General features: G+C 40.8%; 1 protein-coding gene across 1 annotated transcript in view; it reads right to left on the bottom strand.

Annotated features, from left to right (window-relative positions):
• Nucleotides 1–6396: 6396 nt before the first annotated feature.
• LOC139735438 (bifunctional heparan sulfate N-deacetylase/N-sulfotransferase 4-like) overlaps nt 6397–15048 on the bottom strand; it is a 42818-nt gene continuing 34166 nt past the window's right edge. The window contains exon 2 of the mRNA XM_071646192.1: nt 6397–8782. Within this exon, the coding sequence (XP_071502293.1) occupies nt 7150–8712 (1563 nt within the window). The 5' untranslated portion in view covers nt 8713–8782 and the 3' untranslated portion in view covers nt 6397–7149. The remainder of the gene's footprint in view (nt 8783–15048) is intronic.

Raw genomic sequence — 15048 nt, 5'->3', positions numbered from 1 at the left:
CAACGCATAATGACATGCAGCAGTCTTACAAGATTACATGATAAGAAGAAAAAAAACAAAACATGCAACACAACTACACCGTGTGACAGATGTGGATAAAAATAACCATAACCACCATTAAGGCATGTGCTACAAGTCGCCAAAAAAATCAAACCTACGCCATCAGGCAAAGCAGATGTGACGCCGATCTCAATGACTGCATCATTTTCTGTGCCTGGCATCCCTTTCCTGAGAATCCAATGAATCCAGCATGTTTGCAAAGGCATGACCTTATTAAGACAGAATTGCTAGTCTTGGATCAAGCCCGATCTATCCAATATCTCATTGGCGAGAGAGAGAGCTTTTGACTACATACGTAAATGTGAGGCTGTAAGAGACTTGCTTGCGAAATATGCATCAGATTCTATGCATACCACTGTTTCAAAAGCTTTTCCTCAAAGCCCAAGAGCAATAGCTAAACTGGAGTCAATGTATCAAAATGCATTTACTGAGGGTAATTTATTGAGTAGCTCATTACAATTTTTCTTTTTCTGGGGAAGAAAAATAAATACAGGAATTCCATAGCATTAGTAAACCATTTTATGTAAGTTTCACTTTGCTGAGGGTAGAATTTTGTCATATTCATGTATGCAACAATCAATGGCAAATCCAACATATACCACCTCTTCTCTTTGTTTTTGTTTTTGTTTTGTTTTTTTTTTTTGGGGGGGGGGGGGGTGGGAAGCTATAGACAAGCTTATGGAGCATTTCTTGCAGGTTCAATGTTTTTTTAAACTTGATTTGTCACAGACCGAGCTAATTTTTGCTTTGGAAAACCCTTGAAAATTGCTGTAAATTAGGAATTGACAACACTGTGAGCTGGCTCATGGCAAGTGTACATGAAGTCAAATCACTGTAATAATAGAAAACAAAATTTCACAATTTTTTTCTTTTTGCATTATTTATTTTAAGCCACCCAAAGTTTCCATCTAAAACTGCTTAAGTGTCAATGTGTGCAATTCGGTGGGTAGAAAATGAGTCTTAATGGGCCGTTACACATTTTTATTAAACCTAGATGAAGAAGAAAATACATTGACTGGTTTCCTTTGTTTGGAGTGTTGGAGGACTATTGTCAACAGAGGGCAGCATTGCGCACTGCAGCACGGATGTAAAATATAAAACCAGGAAGTTCGAATCTCTTTGCTGTGGGTGTACTGCTTCGTTTCCGTCACAACCCGGTTAGTTATAATGGGGTGCCACTGACTATTCCAGTGTGGGTTGCCAATTTGAGTAAATGCTGGCCACCACACTGATCAGACATGGTCCTCAGCAACTGCTGGTGCATTGCTCGAATATAAATCACAGGACAACGTGCAGTATGACATTCTGTATGATGGTGCATATATACTTGAAACGACATGTATTCCTTACAAATGATCTCCTATTTTCAAAATATACTCTTCACTACATTCTCGAAATTGTCGTCACATTGCATATATGTTTATCAAAATCAGGAAGCTACATCATCAATGAACACCCTGTGTACATGATTCACAGTTGACATGGTTCAAAGTTGGCATGGTAAGACCTTACATCCTCTTTTTCTTGTTCTCAAGCAACTAATCGGCAGCTCGAGCTTTTCCGTACGAGTATCAGGAAACACAGAGAAACATACATTTGTTGACAAATATAAATTTTAAAATGCTTAATGAAACATACATCTAAGTACACATAACAACCTCTTCAAGTAACGATTGGCAAGACCTACGCACAAAGTGACAGACAAACACTACAGCTGAACTACCAACACAATTTCAGTGTAAATGCTAAAACATGATTTTTAAATAAAAGATATACATATAGTATGACACAGTCAATCAAGTACCAAGATGATATCATAATGTTTCTTCGAAAAAAAAAAATCATACAGCTATGGCGACATGAGGGTTATGATGGCAAACTTTTTGCTTACAAAAAATAGAAGAAAGTAAAGCCCCTACATTTCAGGCAAATGAGGTCGATCTCATGAAGCTAAAAATTCAAAAGGATCTATTATCAAGAGCAATTCTGAACTACTTCGTACATCGCATATCTGTATATCTGTACAAGACATCAATTTACATCTTTCAATATATACAAGATATTCATATATATGCACAACGCGCAACTTGTCGCTTGTTTGTTTGCTGCGTATGTCCAAGTCCGCAGTTACACTCCAAGATGGAGAGAGTACGTGATAAAGCGAACAAGCAAAACATGGCATTTTGAAGAAAATTTCTTTGTTCTCAAATTACTCAAGCTCTCCTCAAAAAGAGGGAAGTGCATGCAGCTATAACAGCACACATCAAAAACAATGGGGTACCGGTACTTGATAACAGAATGCCCTATCCAAGTAAGTATAGATTGTGATAAAAACTTCTGGACAGCTTCGGGTAATAAACCAAAAACTCAAACACCTCTGATCCCCACTTCATAAAGAGCCATGGTATCAGTGTGCGTTACAATAATATGCAGTTACCATGGAAATGACTGTTCTACTTAACAGCTGATGTGCTGTTTTTGTTTTATTTTGTTGTTGTTGTTGGGTTTTTTTTTTTGCCTAGCTGATGCCTCAGTCACCACAATTCCAGAGGTTGCAATTATCATAAAGTACCTCATGAAACAGGGCCAAGAAGTTCCCAAGTTCCCATGAAAATGTTAAGACACAAGTGAACACATAATATATTTGACCCTAACATGAGCAAGGATCACTTGATTACACCCCCCCCCCCCCCCCCCATTGTCCTACAATATTTTGATAGTGAATAAGAAGGTAACAGTCTTAGTCTCATCCAAAAGCAGTTACGTTTCAAAAGTGATTAAACTTTGCCACAATAAAAAATGACTGTAGGAGGTGGGAGAAGACATGATGTAATTACACCAGAATTTAACCATCTCAGGTTCATAACTTTGCACCACTATTCATATACTATGCCATATAAATGTTGGCGGTGGTGAGAGAATTTACACAAGTAGTACTGTATCATCATCACAATCAGTCATCATCATCATCATTGTTGTCATCGTTGTATCATCATCGTCATCATCATCATCATCATCATCATCATCACTTCTCTATGCATCATCATCACTGACATCCAACCCTAGTAAAAAAAGACTTCAGGGACTAGGTAGGTTTCAGAAATGCATCTCACTGGACGACCAAAAGTGGGATGTCGCATTGAAACCTAGATTCCACAAAAGCACACAAACTACAACTCAATAGACCTAACAACCTATCAAGTGCTCAATCCATCTGTAGCTCCCTCATGCAAGTATCACATTAATTTGGCATTACCAGTAAACACCCATGTTACAGCTTTTAACCATATATAAAACCCCTCTTCTTCCATCCTTGGTCATCATTCTTTACCCCTGTTGAGGCTTTCTTCTCTTCTTTGGTAAGAGATGATGGAGGGTGGATGCAACATATGCTCAATTTCTTAAATGCAGAGTCTTGGTATAAGACTAGATATATCCAAGGGTTGACATGCATCAGCCATGTCAAATTCAGGTCATACGACCAGTCACTCACGGACCATGGATCCAATAACAGTGAACAGTATCATCATCCTTTCAAACAAAGTTCTGCACAACAGATCAACAGTCTAGTGACAATAAGTTTGCTCACAGAGCAACACGTAATACAATATCGCCCCTTACACAAAAAGTGGGTGAATATTTGCTTTTAAATTCTTGTGCACTCATATGGATTGAACTTCCTTCAAATATAACCACCATGACTCACAGAGTTTCACAGACGTCAGCTAAATGGACTATGTGATGTGTTATAATCACAAGCAGCCATTTCTGCTGAGAGAATCCATAATTTTGTAGTCCATGACTGCAATCTTGCGAACAACAAATACATGTACAGAGCCAATGGCATCCGGCCTTCAGGCCTGACAAGAATCTCACTGACAGTCTTTGGACTTGCATGCTGACAATTGTTGGCTTCCAAGTTTCAATTCCTTCCTTGTCGAGAGTTTAGTTTGTTGTGGGGTGGGAAGGGGGATATCTATACATCTCGCTCTGACACCCTTGATTTGTTTAGTCTAGTCACAACAATCTCACGTTTGCTGAGCAAACGTTGTATTCGTGGCATCGGTGATGGGGACGGATGGATAGACGGCACAATACGTGCCTTGATGCAGCATTCAATAACTTTGACGAGGGTCAAGTCAACATGAGCAGCACTAGAGAAAACTGCACCTTCCTGGTGTTTCCCTACTTTGAAATTACACAACAGCCCACTGATTTGGCGGGACCACCATGGGCAGGGAAGAACTGTTTCAACCTCTCCTCCCCCCACGTCCAAACACCTAGGAAATGGACCCTACATGGTGCATTTCTGCGCATCAAATTTCTATTCCTAAATAGCATCATATCTGTAAAACATGCCGTCAATGGCGTATTTTGTCGTGTAAAATGAAAATGAGACCCTTAGTAAGGTAAACCTTGATAATGCCACATGTCTAAAAAAATGATGCTCTTTTTTTTTTTTTTCTTCTAGAGGCGGGTGTGTAGCATTTCAGATGGAGAGCAACTCCCCTGTGCGCTCCCCTGTGCGCCCCCTCCCCCCCCCCCCCCCCCCACCCACCCACCCCAATCACAGAGGCTTCCAGCAAACTTTGATTGATCACAACATTTAGTACTCTTTTGATAGTGGTCCACAATATCCACGGCAATTCACTATTCCCAACAGATTTTCAAAACATGATTACAGTAATCATACATTTCACACTTCATCTCTGGCAACATATAATCCACATGCATGGCATGTGGTGTGACGCAAGGACAAGTTGGATAGAAGTTCCCCCTCACTCCTAACCAAGAAATTGAAGAATGCTATTGCATAATCATAATTTGACACACTTTTTGGGATGGAGAGAATGTGTGTATTTTTTCTTTTTGATAATTGCATAGAAAACGAAGGGACTGGAATTGGATTTGCATTTTAGTAATCACCAAGATACTGCTAAGAAATCAGTGAGACTATAGACAGAATATAATGCAGAAGCACAGGTGGAATTCATAAGAATGTTGGTAGGCCAAGGGGATGGGGGGATAGGGAACAACATCTAAATTTTAGAGAGCACCATCAAATGAACAAATATGATGATGCAACACATACATTTTCTGAGGATATCATGATCTTCATTCGCTGGCTGGACCAAAGATGGCACTGTAGTCACAGTGAAACATCAGATGAGAAGCAGAAGGGTGTATGTCCACGGTCTCTGCAGAGATCTATACCCACCTCTTCGCTCACGGGAGAAGGTGTCATGATGCCATGAGCAAAGGGAATAAATAAAACGAATGAACCAAAATGCAGCAGTGATACCATACAGCAGACTGGTCTACAAATCTATTTCAGTGTACTAGTGATTGTCTGGACAACTCTTCCCTTTGATGGTAATACCTATCAAGGAAGTTCTCTCTACATATTCTGCAGGTATGAATGACAAGGAAGGAAGAAAGGAAGAAAAAGAAGAAGGAAAAAAAAGAAACACCTCCAGTCTTCAGAATCTCTATACATTTACAATTTCATCAGCACACTAAAGTCTACGGCATGGCCACTGCAAGATAACTAACTAACATTTACTTTTGTGAAGATACAGATTTTGCACAAAATATCCCACTTCATGATTTATTTTCAGTCTTCTTTGAAGACATCATCTTTGGTTGTTGTTGTTGTTGTTGTTTTTTTTTTTTTACTGTTTTACCACATGACCAACTCTATGTCAAGTTTACACTATTGAAATCACACTAACAGGTTGCTATGGGGGAAATCTGCAGGAGGTGGTACAAAATGAGAATTGAAAAAAAAAAATTGACTTCTTATGATCTCAATTTGAATCCTGGTGTGGTCTGCATCCAAATACCTTCAGCTAATGTAATTTCAACTTTGAAAAAAACATCACTGGCACCTCACTGGCAACTCTTGAAGAGTCAAGTGGAGACAGATTTCGGACTAACGAATAATGATGTGTGCACTGAAGCAAACCATCATAAGATTGCTCAGTATGAATGGGGTATCACTGAGGCTTAGAATTGCTTGATCTAAAAGGGGGCATCTCTGAGGCTACACCATGAGATGCACCCAGTTCTGCTGCACATGATCTCATCTCACTGATAGACCCTAGCTATGTTTGTGTGTGTGTGTGTGTGGGGGGGGGGGGGGGGGGCTGTTGCCATAGCAGTGGGATCTATCAGCACAGGATTGCGATAAGCACATCGTGTGACTGGCAAACTTATTTGTAGTAGTGAGGTGTGACTCGGAAAGATACACAAGTAGGATTGTGAGGAATGCAGATAGACATCTATAGGCCTGGGATGACCAGTTCAGACTTTGGTTGTGCCTACCTCAAGACCAAGAACTTCATAGTATGAGAGCATCACACGAGCAAAAATGACATCAAGGTACACATCTAAACTACCTATGTCACTACATTCATCACCCACATGCACAGCGGATCGGTATTAAATCTCAAGTTCTGTACAGCAAGATGCACTGCTAGTGAAATATCATGAAGAATGAAAATCTTTCTTTACTACTTGATGTCATCTCTTTGATGACATGAAAATAGATCAATCCTACGGATAAATCTCACTACTTACAGTAGCTTTAAACTACTTTTACATGTAATACTCTGTTTTTATTTCCTGGAAATTGATATGTATTCAGAAATGGATATGCACTCAGCAATGTTAAGAATTTTCTCCACATCTCTAAAGTGGACAATGTAGAATTTTGGTATATAAATGACAAGATGTATTGCACGAGTAGACTCAACAACACTGCCTCAAATTGGTACTTGCATAATGACAATGACTGTCCCTTCAATTGTATGTACTCCATTGAATGGATGGAATAGGTGGTACTTAAGCACACAAATAACTCTCTTTAAACTGAAACCCACTGAACCCTCTTGAAAATTCAAACAAAATTCAGAAGAATGACTCTCTTTCAAAGGGAATCTGCAATACAAGCACACATACAAATTCTTTTCTCTTGCCATCACACATCTTTGATATTGAAGTACAACCATAAAAGTTGATGGTGATGTTACAAGACAGTTCTAGTTTATTGGTATAAATTAATCTAGCAAAATAAACAAAGTCTGAAAGCTAATCCACCCAGGAGAAGTCCATGCCCGTCAACCTGGCAAATTCTCTGTTTAGAGGTCGGTAGAAATTATGCAGCTTTTCCAACGTCTCCGGATCGAGCTCAGCTTTTGGCAAGACGCTCGGCGTGCTCTTGGCTGGACAGTTCCGCGGCGAGTGCCGAGCTTGGCGCAGGCAGATGCCGTGGACCCTGTCATCGTTGTAAAACATGGTGGGTCTGAAGTACGGCTGCAGGCCCAAGAACTTCTCCACCCGCTTCATCTCTGTGTAGACGTCCTTCTCCATCTTGTCCTGGTCAATGATCAGGATCTGCTCCGGAGGATAGACTGCAAGCCAGTTCTTGTAGTGTTTGACGTACACACTGGTGTCCACCAGCTCGTTGGACGCGTTAACTTGGCCCTGGCTGTCCAGGATCTCCTTCTTGAGGCGCTGCCCCTCAAACAAGCCTGTTCTCAGCGAGTACTTTAAGCGATCCTTCTTGAATTCCTTTCTCAACTTCAGCTCCGACTCGTGCCTGAAATCTGAAATGAGCCGCGATAATGGGTCTCTAACCATCAGGATGAACTTGGGGTTTGTTGGCAAATCGTGCTTGATGCGACTGGGTACTTCTGCAGTGACAAAGTAACGCGGCGTTTTCTCAAAGATCAGCTGGTTGGCCTTAGCAAAGCCCATTCTGGACAGATAGTAATCCACACCCTTACTGTACATCCAATCAAAGAAGTGGACCTCGTTTCCAATGGAATGAACAATTTGGGGATGTTCTGGAAGGAAGAATCCCAGAGCATTGGTCCCGCTCTTCTTCACGCCAATGTTGATTACATCGGGGTATCGCTGGGTGTAACCCTTCCTTTTGAACACTTTCAGGATGACTTGCCACTGTTTGGAAGTTGGCAACTGCTGAAAGCTGGTGCTGGCATGCGATTCTACAGTCCTTATGGCCATTTGCATGTCCCTCTCAACATCCTTAGGGAGTCTGGAGAGCACCTTGCCAATCATCCTTGGATACCTTGGATCAGAAACACGTAAGAGGTAGCTTATTTCCTCCTTGACCGTTTCAACATCTTTGGTAATGTTTGGTGACGGCGGCTGTATATCATGCCTGTATGTTAGACTGGGCTGACCAATCAATGCTGCTTTGGCAGTCACATTCTCTGGATGAGGCCAGAAAACCTTGTCCTCGGACAACACTGGCCCATCAATGCGGTCTCCAAACTCATCCTCCTCTGCATCATCTGTGACAGTTCTGTCTCTTGATTTTTGCTCCTGCTGATGCTGGTCCCGCCATAGCTGTCTCTGCCTCCACCCACCCTCTTCTGTTTCATCCAAGTTGTCATCTATACGTTCAAGCTTGTATCGGTGGATCTCGTTGTTGGCATCGGGGAGCCGGAGGTACGTGACATTCTTGGAGAGGTCGATGGTCAGCGGCACACTCAGGGCGTGGCGGGAATCATAGCGAGTGCTGCGGGGGGTGGACTTGAGCTGGGAGTTCAGGATGAGCATGACACTGATGGACGATATGCAGAGGACAACCGCTAGGGTCTTCTTCGACATCCCACAGAGCATCATTTTGCTGCAGACCTTGCTCTTTACATCACACAAGACTAGGAACTGGTAGACATCACTTCAAGTAGACCATCTAGGAAAGAGAAACAAATGGGATAAAAGGGAAACAAAAAATTGTAAGTTCGGATCCTCTTACAAGTATCACAGTTATTCCACACCAACATATTTCTGGTATTTAGCATCAGCTCTACTTCAACAGATCAGCACATACATGAAATATCACATAGTATGCTGAAGTTGCACCTCAAAAGTAATGGCCGTTCACCTTAAAACGTACATCACACTCTTCATAGCACAATTTTGATATCCAACCAAACATGCATACATATCACACAGAAAGTGTAAAATGTAGTGATGGTACTAGAATGAGATACATAATCATACTTCATAATAAGAATTGATTCCCTGCACGATTTGGATTTTACCCTCCAATATTCAGTCAGTATAAATGTTCAAAGAATGGGTTTCAAGTCCCTGTAGATGTATGGACTAGCTGCACTGGCAAAGAGTTGAAATTGCTTTCATACAAACAACTGTCAACCAAGTCCAACATTATATTGCACAAAGTTGTAATGAATTGCACACATAACATATAAAGCAGCACTTGGCAGAAATGGCATCCACCTACACTTGTACACAGTCACAACGGGATAAATCTTTGTCACTTCAATTTGACATGCCCTGATACGATCTGTAAACAGGTCATCACATCATATTTTTCGCAGCCACTCTGCGCACTTCTAGTTCCGGAGAAAAGTCAACATTGTCCTCCTTTCTGCAGACCCGAATCAGGCTTTGTTTGAGTATGCACTATCATGCCTTGAGGCCCCACCATCATCAATGAATATCTGTCCTTGACAATTGAGGAACACAAGGAGGTTTTTGAATGGTATCTACATTCAGAAGACTACAGACATAAAAATTGCTGACATTTGCAAAAGCTTTCTCAACCTCCGGGAAATCGTGCAGTCGTTGAAAGAGTCTTCCATTTGGAATCGCCTAAAGAAAACTTAATTTTCTCTTTTTGAACCATGAATAACAGGACATCACTGGTTGATACAATATCAGGAAAATACCACTCCCTACAGGCATGCCAGTGATTTGCATAGCCAACACTCCATCACAAAATATCATATGGAGAACACAAAACTTTGCATGCGCTCAAAGACGTCTGTATGATGTTTTACGGGTGCTTGACTTTTCATACCATGATTCGTAGTGCTTTCTGCAATACGTATGTCACAGTTGTTCTCCTCACCCATTTTTACTTGAAGAAGAGAGTCTGACCAGCATAATATTCTGAGAGCATTGGTCAGCAGTCACTAGAGAAGAGAGAGGTCACTGAAGGGACTGAATCAGGTCAATAAGGAGGAGCAGTCCGGGGCAGGGTTTGATTAAACGCTTATTGATGTGGACGTTAACCTTGCCCTCGGAGTGCCATGCCAAGGCACTGAGCTCTCTGCTCTGTCATACTTCCCTTTTCCTGTCTGTTTTCATGACCCAGTCCTTCAATCTCTCCCCTCTCTCTCTCCTCCTTCATTCCGTCTTCAAAATTCAGACACGCTATCTCTCTTTCCAGCACTCGTCTGGGAGACAACAAGCAAGCGCACAGAGAGGAGGCAAGCTATATATGTCGAGCAGCAGGCATACAGTTGTACTGACGTGGCCCTCATGTACATATATTGACATTTAGCTATGATTACAGACGTTCGTGCTCTAAAAAATCGCAGCCTGACAAAAATGTCTCACAGCTGCCAAACTACTTTTGTAAGGAAAAGTAATTTTTGCAGTTCCCTGTGTGTTTCCTGTCCCTTTGGCAATTGTTGTCTTCAACATTAGAAACATGACCTCCAGCACTTACAAAATTACAATTCTTAGATGGATTGGGATATGTCAATGGCTGTGAAATCTACAATATTTTCCCACATGCCAGTGCAGCCTCTCAAGATTATTGACCGTCAGCATTAGTGAGAATATTTGTGAAAGTATACAGACATCTCTGTCGGCTCTTTGTCTAGTTCAACATTGAAGTGAGATGCTCACAGGTGGCTACAAGTAGAAATAAAATATTATAATTCACAGCGGCCCTGTATCTTTGCACTTAAAAACCTGTTGAATCACACACATTTGAAGATCCACATCCACACAATATACTGCACAAGATGTACCACAATCTGTGTTCAATGTGGAATTTCCCTTCAAACTTTGACATTTATGACAAAAGAGCACAGTGTTCTACCCCCTCTTGCTGTTCAGGATGTCATTTAAGTTGGAAGTGATGTTGAATAGTTGCCATTTTTGTGCATTGGTATTCCCGTCACCCATAAATCCTCTCTTTTTCAATTTGTACATACAATGTATCCGCTTCGGGTACAGATAGGGAGACTGCTTTTCACACATAATCAAGTTTCAAGCTTTAAATTCGTAACTTTTGTTCTTCAAATATTGCAGCATACTATTTACGCCATGTATTTCTGTGAATTTTGTAGGTAAGTGTAGACTGATATCACATATTTACAAAATTGATGACTTGTCAATATACTGGCTCATGTGACATTGGTTCAAAGTAATGACAATTGTTTCTCACCCATCTGCTGCGGTTCTAAATCACAACTGTAACCACTAAATGAAGCTGTTGTTGCAATAACTGATTGGCAATGTGCTTTTCTCAAGAAATATACAGTATATTATATATCATTTATTTACGCATATTTCCCAATGAATTATTCAGTACCTTCATCACAATCACAATGGTTAGTCCTGACAACCAGGAAGCTGGTCTGAGGATCGGATTACATGATGCAGCCACAACTAATGCATGGAAACTGAAAAGGGAAGTCCCCTCTGAAAATTACTTGGTATGAATGGAAGCAAGGGAAAAAATTGTTAAAACAGGACAGTAAAAGTTTGTAAAAGTAAAAGATGTACCAAACATGTACTAATAGATGTAACAATACATAATATGTACACCTATACGTGTGATACAGATCAAATGTTGAAGAACTGGTCTATGGGTGCCACCTGTTCATTAATGGCCACTCTTTTTGTCTCTCTTGGGTGGTCACTATTGACAGGTTTCACTGTATTTTGCCAAAGAGAATGGCACCAACAAAAGTATACTTCAAATGTGAATGCACCTATTTATGGACAGGTTTAGACAAATTGGTTGTATTTGAGTATCAAGACATACTTATATAAAGGGACAACAATTGTGATCCACGTAAAGAAAACTTATATATTAATATTTTTCACTCTCTGCACCCAACCCCCTCTTCATAAAAACAACATACACCCCCTTTACCCCCCCCCCCCCCCACACACACACACATACATACAAACACATCGGAGATTGTGGACAGTTAAGGGTGATCACAGGCATTTTGTATTGAATGATGATTGATTTGATATGGCTGCAATGAATGCTTTTAACCCATTGAGGACGGACTGATTGTGCCACAGCACTCATTTCCCATAGACACTTGCCCGAGTATACAAGCGATTCGTCCTCAAGGGGTTAAGGAAGCAACCACAGAACTGATGGTTTTTCAGTCCCTTCTGAAGGACTAGGAATAATGTGCCTAAAAGACAAGGCACATCTTCCACTGCCTGGGGACTTGAACCAGGGCCTTCAGATTGACAATCCATTATCCTATATCCACAGAGACACAAGACCTTCTCATATAAAAGGAAACGTTTCCACAAATGTACAGAACACGTGGTTTGAGTGAATGTAGCAATATTAGTAGAACACATCAGTGAAAGTCTGAAATCTGCTGAAAAGTTATAATTTTTTATGGTATTGGTATTGCTAATGCTGGGTGAGAAGACTACAACAGTCTGTGATGTCACAACTGAACAACAATATAAAGAACATAATAAGGCAAAACTTTCCAAAACATGTCATTTTTCTAAAAATAATGAAAAGAGCAATGGGTGTACTTCTCTGAGAATGCAGGGGAAATTACATCACCCTTAGCATTATGTTAGTAACCAGTCATAACAATGTGTACTTTTCATTAAAAATTACATTTTGTGGAATTTTAGTTACATTTTCTTTATATCATGTTTCTGCAGTGACATCAAGTACTGTAGTCTTCTAATCCAGAGTTGGGAAAAGGTTACAAAACAAGGTCATTGTTATCTCAAACAGCAGAGGCACATTGCACTTGAACAGACCAGGGAGGTGTGAGTACACACCTCCCTGAACAGACTGTCAAGTACAGTAGATCGCGGACAGGAGCCTTGTGTAACAGGTGTGGTTTTGAAGGCATACCAAGCCGTTGAATCCCTGTCTTAAAAATAAATTGTTGGGGATGTAACCACAGGATCAGTGGGTGCCACGCACGTAATGCAGAGATGAGTCCACTGGTGGCTATCTTTAGTCCTGAAGAGTATCCTGACTTAAACTCTATACTGCCAATCAAAAAGGGCACATATCTTCCAGTCTTACCCTCACTGGCATTTACATCCCCACATGTTATAATTCTGTGACACTGTCACTGTATTAGTACTAAATTATGAGAAATCACAAAAAAAAAAATAGTACTGTATGAGCTGTAATTTTCAAGTACAGATATTTTTGCATGTTGTGAATTTCGCGGTTGCGAGGGTCTAACCGAACTTGCTTATTTGAGCTTTGTTATTTTTGGAATTCAAAGGCGATCCGCGAAATTTGCGAAAATAAAACCACTGTGAAAATTTCAGCTTGTACAGTATCTTGTATTAAACAATGTCTTCAGTTTGCTTGTTTATTTCTCTTTAATCTGAACTACTTGGTCATAAAAGCTACCAATGTCTCTGATATTTTGTTAAAGATGGACTTCTGTAGTCGAACTCTATTTTTGTTATCAAAGAATTCTACAGTTCCTTACAGTTTAAAATACATTGTAGGTTTAATAATCAGCCTCTTCCTATTGCAATCCTGATGCATTTTCAGAGACTGTTCTAATCTCATCAGATGCTCTTGCACAGAGAACTACAAGTACAAGAGAGATACAAACTACACCATCCAGGGTGCAATCTACTTGTTTCATACTGGCATATTTAACATTCTTCTACCCCCTTCACCCTCCTCTCCCTATTGTTTTTCATCATTGTTTTTTTATTATTATTTGCAGTTCACGTGTATGTGAAACAGTTAGAATAAGAGAGTATATCAATGAGATCTGTACATGATGTAATAAAGTAACACAATGTGAATGGAAAAGGTGGTAAAGAATAAAACATTTTTGTTGTTGTTGTTGTTATTATATCCCCTATCAACCAAAGCTTCACCTTCTTCTTCTTTTTCCTGCCATGGCAGGTTTTCTGCTAGAGAGTCTACAGTTCACCCTCTATGAATTTATGAAAGGTGATTAGCCAGACAAGAAGTAAGCCATGCTGCTGCTATACTTCTTCTTCACCTGGCTCCAGACTCCCATCCCCCCCCCCCCCACCCTCCCTACCCCAGCAGAAGGACTAGACAGCACCTGTCTAGTGCCATCAATTCATTTGCTCGAGTCAGTCAGTCAGTCACGATTCTACAGCTTCCGTGACGTCAGCCCTGCTCTTGAGGTAGAAAATTTCTCTTTATTTCTGGGATCCTCCCTCAAATTGATGGGAGGATTCACCCAAAGGCTTCTTGGAAGTGTTCAAACTGAGGATCTCTCCCCCCCCCCCCCCCCCCCCCCCCCCCCCCCCCCCCCCCCCCATGGATTGATGGGATCCAAACTGCGTACCGGTACTTGACATGCACACATAAAGTCGAGTCCCTGTCAGGTAATCCTGCTTAAGCCTTGCCTCGTCTAGACACACTTCAGACTGACTTGTCGATTTGATTTTCATTTACGTGTTCAGGCTAACGTTAATTGACTGTCTAATGGTGCAATTATTGGCATACATGTGCCACAGGTACGATTACTCATCCCTGTTCAAGTGGAATTTCCTCAAGGTTTAGTGCCAATGATTACACGATTAAAAGCACATCATTACCCAATTGGATGTTAACCTGTTTTGTACGAAAACCTGGGGCATTTCAGAATTCAGTATGGAACGGGGTAAAGGAAACCAATACTCTCACATTGGGAGTTATTCTATGTGGTTACATTTTACAAATATTACAGACAGATCGGTAAAACTTTAACCCGTTAAGAATGAGTCCCAAGTATACTCGGGCAGGATTCTATGGGAAATGCGTGTTGTAGCAAAATCAGTCCGTCGTTAACGGGTTAAGGGTATAGCCATCCAAATAAAATTACAAACAAATGTGATGTGGGAGCACATACGAACCAGTCAGTCCGCAGCGTGAGCGAAAACGCATGTATTTATTCAAGTCGTATGCACGGCTGAGCGGTGCTTGCA

The sequence above is a fragment of the Diadema antillarum genome, unplaced genomic scaffold (assembly GCF_040938485.1).
Source record: "Diadema antillarum isolate AM-2024a unplaced genomic scaffold, OU_Dant_1.0 seq00000578_RagTag, whole genome shotgun sequence".
Taxonomy (NCBI): Eukaryota; Metazoa; Echinodermata; class Echinoidea; order Diadematoida; family Diadematidae; genus Diadema; species Diadema antillarum.
The sequence above is the reverse complement of the archived record's forward strand: the minus strand, read 5'-3'. Positions and strand labels throughout refer to the sequence as shown.